The 12,077-nt window shown below is 44.6% G+C and overlaps 1 protein-coding gene across 3 annotated transcripts in view; it reads left to right on the top strand.

Moving 5' to 3' along the window:
- The first annotated feature begins 1,650 nt into the window (after positions 1–1,650).
- Positions 1,651–12,077, top strand: part of LOC115368133 (protein MTSS 1) — an 89,593-nt gene continuing 79,166 nt past the window's right edge. For all 3 annotated transcript variants that reach the window (XM_030064128.1, XM_030064129.1, XM_030064127.1), the window contains exon 1: positions 1,651–2,172. In XM_030064128.1, the coding sequence (XP_029919988.1) occupies positions 2,101–2,172 (72 nt within the window). In that variant the 5' untranslated portion in view covers positions 1,651–2,100. The remainder of the gene's footprint in view (positions 2,173–12,077) is intronic.

Here is a 12,077-nt window from a genome sequence, read left to right as displayed (position 1 = left end):
CTGGAAAAGGCCACCAGGGGGCGTTACAGCTACAGTTCTCGCAGTGCTCTGTCAGAGCTGTAGCCTTTGTGTCCATGTGAGGAGAACACAGCAGGTTTCAGAAGCTGCTCCTGCTCTGGAGCCCAGGTGGACTTCCAGTCAGCCACAGACCCCCATCTGAAGTGGACTGGCCCCACAGGGGCCGCACACCAGCACTTTGGTTTCATTAGTTTTTGTGCAATTTTGTGCATTTTTTTTTTTTTTTTTAATTTTCTGATAATTTTTTTTACTAATATTTTTCTAATGTTCCAAGCATTTTTTTTAAGAGTCGTCATCATCGTCTTTATTCATTCATTTATTTATTTATTTGCAAAACTGTGGTAATACTTTTTTTTTTAAACTGACATGTTAATAATGTTCCTGGAATTTATTATTATTTTTTTTTCCAAATTTCTTCTTATTTTTCTTCTTCATCTACTTCCCCTCTTTTCCCTATCCTTCCTCTTCTCCTTCTTTCCCTCATCTGCCCCACTCTTCTTTTTATTCATCTTCTTCATGTTCGTCTTCATCATCCACTTTTCCCCTCACCACCATCCTCCCCTTTCCTTCTCATTCTTCTTCCTCTTCTCTTTCTTTTCCTCTTCCCCAATCGTCTTCTTCTTCTTCTTTTTCTTCTTCTTCTTCTTCTTCTTCTTCTTCTTCCTCCTCCTCCTCCTCCTCCTCCTGTGCTTAACGTTTTTGCACAACATTGCAGCTGCGGTTCTTTCAAGCCAGCATCATGTTCATTAAATGGCCACTAGGTGGCGCTTCAGCCTTTGTGTGGAGTTCCGCATCGGGAGAAATGATGAATAAAAAGTTGAATTTCTGTTTTCTGTTTGAGAGAAATTCTCTTTTTGTCTGAGAGTCATGACGCTCATTTCACAGCAACAACAGTTTTTCATTTCAGTTTTCTTTTAGAGACCCAAACTGCTTCACTTCACGACGAGTTCAGTTACAGTGGAGGCAAAGAAAAAAAAAAACTTGAATTATAAATAATAAATTCAATTATAAATAAATTAGAGGCCGCAGTTTGTAAAATGTTAATATGTGGTCAAGGTTTTATTTATCCTTGAACAGATAACATAATGTGATCAATTATTACTGAAGCAGTGCACATTCACTTTTTCAGTTTTTAGTTGAAAAAAAAAAAATGAGATTGACATTTCTACTGTGTCATTCTAAATTAAATACATTCATTTTGAGTTCTGAAATATCTTGAACCAATTAAATTTTACTTTTTATTTATACATGTATTTATTTATTTATTTATTTTTCTTAATCATGATATTTTAATATAATTATATTTAATATTTTAGAATAGATGTCCTGGTTTACCCATATTTCTGTATTTTTTTTAGGCCTATCTTTTTGTCGCGTGACATTTTAATGGCAGGTCCTCCTCCACTTTAATTTTTTTTTTATTATTTAATTTTTTCATTTGATACAAAGACCCCTAATTTTCCAGTATTGTTATGACAATTAATAATCTTAATTGGAGATACTTTCGTCGCTTTGTCCCATATCACCATGACCCTCTCTTGCTATAATATTACTACTAACACTAATACTTCCACTAATGCTAGTACTAGTAATAAAGGCACAGCAGCACAAGGCGGGGCCAGTCGAACGCGCGTCTCCGTGGCCCAGGCGCGCTCCCGCGGCCTCTGCCTGGTGAAGTTGAGCCGCTCCGAGCATGTCGAGCCCCGGTGAACCTGTCTGAGCAGGACTTCACACAGGGGATCCACAGAGAGAGAGAGTGTATGTGTGTGTGTCTGTGTGTGTGTGTGTGAGAGAGAGTGTGTTTCTCTCTCTGCCACCATGAAGTTTGACTCTGAGGAAAACTGGGATTTTTTCTCTCTGCTTCCCATCCGGATGGAGACCGCCGCTGCGCGCTGACCAGCCAGTCCGCGTTCGGCTCCTCATCAGCCGGGGAAACCCTGCGGAACCAGCCGGGAGCGGCTCGGCTCGCACCTCAACTTGCTTTGATTTCTCTCTCCTTTCTTTCTTTCCTCCATTTTTTTTTATTAATGTCTATGGACTACAAAAGCCCAGAGTGACTCATTAACATACACACAGCTGAAAATGGAGACGGTCATGGAGAGGGAGTGCAGCGCGCTGGGAGGACTTTTCCAGACCGTCATAGGGGACATGAAGGTAACACCAATGAAAAAAATTAATTATCCCATCCCTCACCTTACATCTGCTTTATGGCCGTCAGCTGAGTGATGAGTGCTTCACACACAGCGGCGTGTTTTGCTCACCCCCCCCTCCCCGCCGCTCCTGTTGCATCAGCCCAGTAAAACCAGTCGTTATTCCTCCTGGAGGCTATTGTACATCTCCAGGCTTCATTAATGAGCTAATCAGCCGGGCAGCGGGGGCGCAGGCGGCGTGCGGGCTGAGCGCAGGCCTGCAGACCGGGACTGCAGACAGCACAGGGGTGGGTGTGTTCAGCCAGGAGCCTTGTCTCTGCTTTTTTTTTTCCTGCATCCGACCGCCTGCAGCTTTTCCTCCAAAAAAAAAAAAAAAAAGCCAGAGGACTGACCAAGAAATCAGCCACATGATGCATTTTACGCAGCATTTAGACTCAAATGACAGAGAACAAGGCGTGCGGTGCAGTGATACAGGAGATTTAAATACCTCAGAATGCAATAAGGTCACTAAATTTCACCCGCACTGAGGCTCTTCACTGTAAATCACCAGTGGAGCATTGTGGGAACAGCACAGGGTTTCTCAGCAGAGGAGCTGCATCTGTGGTTTGTCAGAGCAGACTTGGTAGTTGCATGTGATTCTGCAGATGATTTTGCCAGACAGTAACCTCATTGTCTCTCAAATGCCCAGTATATTGGTATATGTTGATAGTATTGATTCTTTATTATTAGTATTTATTCTATATAGTACCAGTTTTGTGTGTATATATTGTATTGGTGCTCTAATCTGTGTTTGCTGTCAGTTCAGTGACTTGCAGGTTGTTACCAAGTGAGCTAGTGGCATTATTCTGTGTGTGTGTGTGTGTGTGTGACATCCCCACCCCCTCCACAAGAACACACACACACACACACCTGTTTCCAGAGTGACGTAATGACAGGTGGTTTCTAACAGGGCTGGTCGTTGCTGGTCTGGACAGAGCTCCTCTTCCTCCTCGTGCCTCCATCGTCCAGCCTCAGTGGTTGGATGATGGTGGATCTCCTCGGAAAGCCGGTTGCAACCAAATTATTTCACAAATTCAAGGCTGCACGCTCCAAAATGTCCATATCGGTCGCCGGAACAGAGCCGAATGCTGCGTGAAAGTTTCTCGGTATGAATGCTTCCAGTGTTGTAATCCTGAAAATGTAATCCTAAAATGCAGCAAAATCCAGATTATCGCATGTTCCTTGAAGTGGTTCCCTCTGAGATCTGCCTTCCTAGATGGTGTCTTCTCTGTGTGTTTGGTGCTGAGTGGAGTCGGCGTCCATAACAACGGATAAAAAATGCTTTATGATCTGGGTGAAGGTTGAATCAGTGTTGTGTTGTAGCAGCTGGCGATGAACAGCAGCAAAATACAGATCATTTATTTCTAAGAACCTGTTTGGGGTCTGAGCTTCATCTTAATTCATGGACTTGACGCTCGCTGACCGTCTGACTGACCGCTGAACTAACAAACTACATTACCCAGAGTGCCTCACGCTCCGGCCGGCTGCTGATGGACTCGAACCTGCGGGCGTTTTGCTACACGGACAGTGGGAAACAGTGTGGTTAACATGAACGTCTTGTGGTTAGTGTGTCAGAGTGTCGCTGAGGCAGAGAAACCACAACTCCTTCTGACCTCTGACCTCTGACCCTGCTGTAGAAAAACTGCCTGACAGGTGGAGAGAGGGACAAATTATCCTTCTTGTCCAAGTTACTGTCCAGTTACCTTGACCAAAATATTTAAAAAGAAGTCAAATTAGCGGTGTAAAATCTGTTAAAATTATACATTAAAACAGTAAAAGGCGCTGAGTTACTTCAGTAAAATGTTAAAAAGCATGAAGGCAGAGCTAAATATGTGACGTTAAATGTTTTACACTGTGATCATGTTAAAGAAAATAACATAAGAAATTCATGACGTTCCTCAAATGACAATAAAATACATTAACATTGTCTGTCCTTGTTTTTCAGTAGTGTTTTTATGTTTGCATTTGTTTTGCTGGTTTGTAGCCAGGGAGCCAGCGAGGTCAGGAAACTCCCATCAAAACTGTATCAGGTCACTTTTTGGTTAATGCTAACAAAGTGGATTAGCTGGACTACAGCTGGATTCATGCAAAACAACACGAGAAAGTTGCAGAAAGTGCAGAGTAGAGCGCGTACCTGCACCAGCTCCATGCAGCTGTCCACATCTGCCAGCGCCACCAAAATGTAAATCATGAAAAAATCATGAGAGAAACACGCAGAAAGGTCTTGACTTGTAAACTTAACTCTCCAAAAAAAAAAAAAAAAACCCAGAAAGAAAGAGAAACCTCAAATCAGGCAACTTTACCTGCCACAATGTGATCAATTTATAAATGAATATGAATTTATTTTTTGATTTCACAAGCAACTATTTGAGAAATACTGCAACTTGTAATTTTTTTTTTTTTTTTTTAGCTCGAATTCAATTCAACAAAACCAACTGGCCAACTAAAAATAAAAAAAGAAGAATGAATACATGAATCAAAGTCTGTTAAGGATTTTAATGTCGGTTGGTTGATGCGTGGCTCTGACAGCAGGCAGAGATGTGGAGTTCAGTCAGACTTTATTCAACATTACACATGTGGTCTGGGTGAAAAGTTCTTCAGTGGTTCCTCGGTCCATGAAAAACATTTCCACCAACTTTCTCATACAAATCCGTCTGTAACTTTATGAAACGTCCTGCAGCTGGACAGTCAGATTTTAGCTACAATGATGGATCAGTTTGAACGTTAAGGCTCGTCTCCTCCACCCGGTGCAAAGCGGCTCCAAGCACAAGTTTCTTTTCTCGTCTCCAAGCGGCTCAGGTGTCGTTTCCCCGTGCAGCGCCCCCTTGTGGACACAGCAAAGTGTCTGGTGTCCATCTGAGCTCCATGGGCTCTGAGGTCAGTGCTGCAGGTCTCTCTGCTGTCTGAAGCTCATTATCAGACAGTGATGGTGGCCTCCATAGGGGGCGCCGGCGAGCGCCCGCTCTGCTTGTCCCACACACAGGGACGCTGCTTCACGTAAAGGCCCATTCATACCCTTTTTTCGTCCGTCCGTCTGTCTGTCCGTCCGTCCGTCCGTCCGTCCTCTACGTGTATACACTTCATACCTCCGTACGTCTTTTGTGTTGGCGTGCGCGTTAGCACAACACTTCCTCTAGATGGCAGTGCCGAGCGCCAATAAAACGGCATTAATAAAACACGGCGACTGTGGAAGAAGTTCTTTTATTGTATTTACCCCGCAAACGTAAAAAAAAAAAAAAAAAAAAAAAAAAACACATTTCGGTGGAACGTGAGGCCACTAAACCTCAGCCGCCCCTTCTATGGGGAGTTTTGGTGTTTGGTGCTGCCAATGCGGGAAATGGATGATGAGTGGCATTTCCAGTATTTCAGGATGTCCGCCCCAACTTTCGACAAGTTAAAAAAAAAAAAAAAAAAAATTGACAAGTTGCAAAACTGCGCTCCATTTTAAATGCCTTTGCAGACCTTCTTTGTGACTCTGGTGATTTGATGACAATCTGAACTATAAACTCAATACTGCCCCCACGAATTCCGTTGGTATTGCTCCGTTTCATCCGTAGCTCCCCCGCTTCGTGCAAAATGACGGACGAAATGATCGGACAGGACGGACGAAATGCTCCGTCCGTCTCCGTTTCCGTCTTTTACGTAGGGTATGAATGGGCCTTCAGGGAGCTCAGATGGAGTCCTGATCTGCTCGGGAGCTTTCACTCTGTCTCCTTCCTTCTTACCTGGAGAATCCTCCATTAGAACAGCAGCCCACCAAGGTGAGACACACCTGGCTGTTAGAGGGGACGGGAGACGGCCTCTGATTGGTTCACTGCATGTTACGCCCAAAACACAGCCAGGATTCATGAGGAGACTCAGTCCAGCCTTTAGAGCCAAGAGCCTGGAGCAGCTCAGATCATCACAACAGAGCCCTGAAGGTTTAAGTTAGTTCATTAAAGTTAATTAGTTACAGTTAATAGCAAGGCAATATGCTTTAGCAGGTTTGATATAATTTAAAATTTTCAATTGAGCGCCTCTGAAATGACTACAAAATCTGTACTTTATTGATTATAACTATAGCAAAGCTCAGTAGATGTGAGTGACTTCAGGCTGCAGTGCTGAGTCGTCTGTTCGTCTGTACTCCAAATTAAAAGCATAAACAAACGTGGAAAGGTGTCGGTGTGGCGTGGGCTGATATTTAATTCATGAGGGCGGCTCGCCGGCAGCCAGATGCCGCTTCGCCCCGCTCGCCGGGCGAGACGGCGGAGTGTGTGGGCGGACCGGGACGCACACACACACACACACACTCCTCTGTGAATCACACTCCACTGACAGGCTGCTGCCTCATGCCAGCACTGCGCACATGTGGGTGGCACTCTGTGTGTGTGTGTGTGTGTGTGTGTGTGTGTGTGTGTGTGTGTGTGTACAGTGCTGATCAGGACATATCAGCAGACAGTCTGCATCAGCCCCTGTCAGCTTTTAAAAGCAACATGAGTGTTATTCTAATTGTGAAAAGCTTCCCTCTGTACATTTCCACTTTATATTTCCTGCTGAAGTCTCCGTCCTGAGGCTGAGTCGGGACGGGTCGGGACGGGACGGGACGGGACGCCGGGGCCGGGGCTGAGCTGGACGCATGAATTAGTCGTTTCCTGCTAATTTACTCAAAAGAAATCAAACACAGCAGGTTTTCCTCAGCCTGCTTCATGTGCCTGTTGGTGCAGTGTGTTTTCAAATAATCGTGATTTTCTCTCACCTGCTTGTGACATTCTCTGCATTTACATCGACCCTCATATTCCTCTAATCTGAATCAGATCCCTGAGGGGAAATTGGGTAGAATAATCAGAATAAAAATGACCCAATCTGAACAGACTGGCCCAGTCAGAGGGAGTTTCCAGTTGTTTTGAGCGCGCTGCTGTAAACCTCTGATAATCTGTCCAATAGGAAAATATTAGCACCTAATCTCCGTGTAAACTCTTAATCTGCTGGTTTCTCTCTGGCTGGATTAAATCTGGTCTCTCTGCTCCTGTTTGCACCTCGTGGGGGAACATCAGTCGCTCTGTGGCTGACGCTAAACTTTTCTGTTGTACAGATTAAATTTTTAAAGGATCGCTGAGCGGCTCCGTGGTGGAAAGGCTGGAAAAAACCTGTTGTGTGAAAAAGACGAACGAAGCCGGAATCCAGCGAAGCATCGAGCAAATCAAAAAGCTGCTGGGGAAGTTTGAAGGCTGCCTGATGGGGGCGCTGCCACTGGCCAACATGACTCACCCTGGATTATATTTATATTATAGTCATGTTCCTGGCAGATTAGACTTTTCCCAGCAGGCGAAGCCTCTTTGTGCAGGTGAAAGGAGTTTTATTCTGATTAAAAGCTTCAACTCACATCAGTTCAGATCAGATCAGATTATCGAGCCTCTAATCAGAATCAGATTTCAGTCGGCTTGAAGAAATATCGTCCAGCTGCTGTGGGCATCGGCAGCCGGGGCAGAGAAGAGGGGAGGTGGCAGACTCTTCCTCTTCCTGTCTCTCTCTGTGTGACCAGACGCTGCTGATTAATGATGTGGGCCATAAATTCGTCCAAGGGGCAGGAGTTCATTAATAGTTGCTCCCCTTAAAGTGTTTTCTGGTATTTAAATGTCAGTAATGCTCTCGTTTGGACCAGGTTTACCTCTCGCCTGTGTGATGGTTTAGTCCAATCAGGGCGGGGCCACGAGGGGCTGGGCGGGGCCATGAGGGCTATATAAAGTGGAGTTGTGATTGAATGAGAGCATCCTTGTTGCTGGTCATATTTTGCTGTCAGGCTGTTACTTCTCTTTGCTGATTTTCCTGGGACTTTTGTTTCTCTCCTCCGTTTGATTTATTTATTATTTTTCCTCTCCTCCAGGGCCAAACAGCCAAACTAGAATCCCTCTCCTATGAGGAATTCCTACCAGTAACGCCACACTAAAGTTGTTTTTACTGCCTGTGTTAAAGGTGCAACACGCTGAACTGCAGAGGATGATGAGCCTTTAACCCGACAGTTTTTGTCAGCTGAATCTAAAAAATCATCTCAGTCAGCTGTTGGTGTTTTTTGTTCTCATTCCTCCGGCGTCAAATACAGACACTATGTCACAGCTTTCTTTTTCTCGTACTGATGACAAAGACACCCTTTAGCGCCGTCGGGGTGGTGACGTGGTGTAAAGAGCGAGGCGGTCCGGGTGCACGGCGGCCGTGAAAGCCGCAGGACCCTGAAGCAGACGCGATGAGTTTGATTCCTGGAAACTTGAGGCGAGATGAGGCGGAACGAGACGTCTCGATTTTGGAGCGAGACCGTGTCTAGTTTCCATATCGGTGGTGTTTTTTAAGCCTAAACTTCATCTCATCTTCACCATAACCATTTTTTTTTTTTGGCTAAATCGAACCACGTGACACTAAAAGTGATAAAACGTGCTGCGTCTCTTATTGAAGCTTTGAGGGCCGTGACGGGGCGTCGCTGTTGGACCGCAGGGGAATGAAAATGTTGGTGCTTCTTTCATGCACAAAGAGAAAGTGGCATTTTTGTGACCTTTTTTTCTAGCAGTGTCACTTAATACAACTGTTCAATAGACAACATGGCTTTTTTTTAGTTTTAAACTTCAATTTAGGCCTAATCCTCTTTAGACAGGCCGTCCTGAAAAGCTGAATTTGGACGTTTGAGTTGGAAGATTGGCCTGGAAAATCAATAAATGAATAATTAAATAATACATGTTGATGCATTTGTAGTATAAACACAAACAGAGTGGGAGTGGCTGCAGGAGAGGAACCTGGATTGTCTTTGTCAGGCAAAAACCTTGGATTTGACCTGTTTTTTTTTTTTTTTTTTGTCCGTTATCGTTTTGTGTGTATGTATATATTCATGTGTCAGCGGTTTTTCTGCTCTTTTTTACTCATCTTTGTCTTTTTCCCAATGCAAACTATCAGCCACTAAGCTGAATTGTCCGCGTGCCGCCAGTACAAAGACTCTCACTTCTGATTTTCACATCGTAATCTGAGATGAAGGATGGGATGCCGCTCTAATCCGGTGGTTTGGAACAGTCGAGAGGTTCTGCACCGCCACGGGATAATCTGGGAGAAATCTCCAAACGGCCAACTTGTGCAAAATTAAGAACAACTGCCTGGGTTTCAGAGTGTGTGACGTTTTTTACCTGGCAACAGCGTCGGGATGTGATGTCGTGTTTGAAGGACGCGAGGCGGCTCAACCTCGTTCCCTCCTCCGCCTCGTCTCTGCCCTCGTTTTCATGATGATGTCGCTACCAAGGAAAACGACATTTTCTGCTTACAGGAAGGCCACCCCTGCTCTCTGTGCATGTATTTAAGTGTGTGTGTGTGTGTGTGTGTGTGTGCACTCTTCATCATCCGCACGTCATTATAACTGGAGAAATTGCAGCAGACACATTACTGTTGATCCGTTTAAGTGGAACTGATGTGCGTGTTGCCGGCTGGGAGCAGAAATGCTCTGTGAGCTTTCACACACACACACACACACACACACACACACACACACACACACACACACTCACACACACACACACACACACACACACACACACACACACACACACACACACACACACACACACACACACACACACGTTTTACTCCGGACTACAAAACGCTTTTCACACCTGGCTCTCAAAAGCGTTTTTATACTTTCTTTTTTTTTTTCCTCTCTGCTGAATGAACCCCGAGCTTCTCCTGCGGTCGGTGGCTTCAGGTCAGAGACGCCCAAGATGCAACTTTTCTAGATTTTACAGTCGTATGAACAGGCAGGGCTGGTGGATCTGTACAAATTTCATACAACAACGATGAAAAGAAAGTCCTCCTGCGCTCTGTCAGTGAAAGACGCTGATGAGGCCACCACCACAGGGCTGTAAAGGCTCATTGGTAACACTTCACAATAAGAGTACAACAAATATGTTAATTAATGCTGTAATAAACATGAAGTAACAGGTAATAAACATGAAGTAACAGGTAATAAACATGAAGTAACAGTTAACTAACCGTTAACTAATGTTTCTAAGAATCATGTACTAATGCTGTTCATGCTAAGGTATTAATTTATATGTTATTTAAGGGTTATTGTAGATATTATTAACATTAGTAAATGCCATAATAATCATTAACTAATAGTTAATTAACCAATTACGACATTAACTAATGTTAATTTTTGTACTCTAATTGTAAAGTGTTACCGCCTCATTAATGCTCCCTTTACATATGAAAACAAGGTCATGTGAGGTCATTAAATGCATCACGACATGACGATGGAGAATTCTTTTCTCTCCCATGATCTCCAGCGATGCTCCCCCGTTTCTTCTGTATCTGGAATTTGTAATTTGAAAACGTTCTAAAATAAACGAATGCGCAAAGGAACCTCTGTCTGTGTCCGAATGATCCTCAAGTTGCAGGCCAGATTCTTCTCTTCTGTGGTGGAACGAGTCACCAAACTCCATTCGAGTCTCTCTGGATGTTCAAGAAAAAGGTAAAGATCCTGCTCTTCCATGAAAACCTTTGTACCTGATCGACTCAAAAGAGGAGAGGAAAGAAAGAAATTCTGCCTCTTGGTGGTTTGTACATGCTGCTGTGCGTTCCCTGTTGACATCGACACCCTGAACTCAACTTTAAGACACTTTAAGACACTTCCTCACATCGTTCTCTCCTTGCTTGTGTCGTATTCACTCTTCATGGACGTCTCTTTGGATTAAAGCATCTGATAAACATCGTAACCTCACAGATTATGTTGATAAACTGTATGTATGTGACCAGGCCGGGCCACGTCAACATGTGGATTCTCTGGTTGGATCTCAGTTGAGCCTTTTCCGCCAAGAAAGTTCTGCTTCTCCAACCAGTTTGGTTCAAGATTAATGGAACCGAGGTACAGATGAAGGAACCTGCCCGCATTAATCTGCATAATCTGAGCAGGATAGAGTTCAGATTGAGAACGATAAACTCTACATCGTTTGTTTTGTTTTTAATGCGATGTTTGTCTGTTTCATGATGGCGAAAATACTTTTAACCACAAAGTCTTCTTGGCTGGCGTCTCCATCGTTCCTTGGAGAAAAATACAAACTCCCTCAGTTCCTCCATTTTCTGGTTCCAGCTGAGAACCAGCTCTTCTGTCTGGGTCTGTGTTTTGGTGGAAATACAAAGAACAGACTGAAACGTGGCGCTCCAACCAGGACGGAGCCGGAGCTTCACAGGAGCCGACTCTGTGTGACGGCCCAGCTGGACGAGCTGCTCGGCTCTGAATGTGACTGATGCTCAGCGTCATCGCCTGGCTACCGTCGCTATGGCAACCCTGCTGCTGCTGCTGCTGAGGAGGGGGGGTTGAGGGGGGTTCAGACACAGAGGGGGGATGGTTGGTTGGGTGGTAGAGGGGTGTCACATGTGCATGCATCCTTGCTTCAACACACACACACACACACACACACACCTCTTCTCCCTCCTCCTGTCTTTATTGCTCATCTATCATTTCTTCCCTCTAATATTACAGATCTCCCAATATACTCAATCCCTCTCTCCCTCTCTCTCTCTCTCTCTCTCTCTCTCTCTCTCTCTCTCTCTCTCTCTCTCTCCCTCTCTCTGTCTCTTTCACACATGCACACACACACACACACACACACAGACACACATGCACAAGGCGAGGGCGTGGCTATTCCATCTATCAATCACAAAGGACATAAATTGTCACCGTGGCAACCGGAGGCAGCAGCAGCAGCAGCAGCAGCGCTCAGCCTCCCGTCCTCCAGGAATCCACCGCTTCCTTTCTTTCTTTCTTTTTCTCCTCTTCAGCTCTGAAGCAACATTTGCTTTTGGTTTTAATAAACAGGCGGTCACTGTCTGTCTGTTCCGTGTGTTTGATCGCGTCTTACA

Source organism: Myripristis murdjan, chromosome 11, assembly GCF_902150065.1.
Source record: "Myripristis murdjan chromosome 11, fMyrMur1.1, whole genome shotgun sequence".
NCBI lineage: Eukaryota > Metazoa > Chordata > Actinopteri > Holocentriformes > Holocentridae > Myripristis > Myripristis murdjan.
The sequence above is the reverse complement of the archived record's forward strand: the minus strand, read 5'-3'. Positions and strand labels throughout refer to the sequence as shown.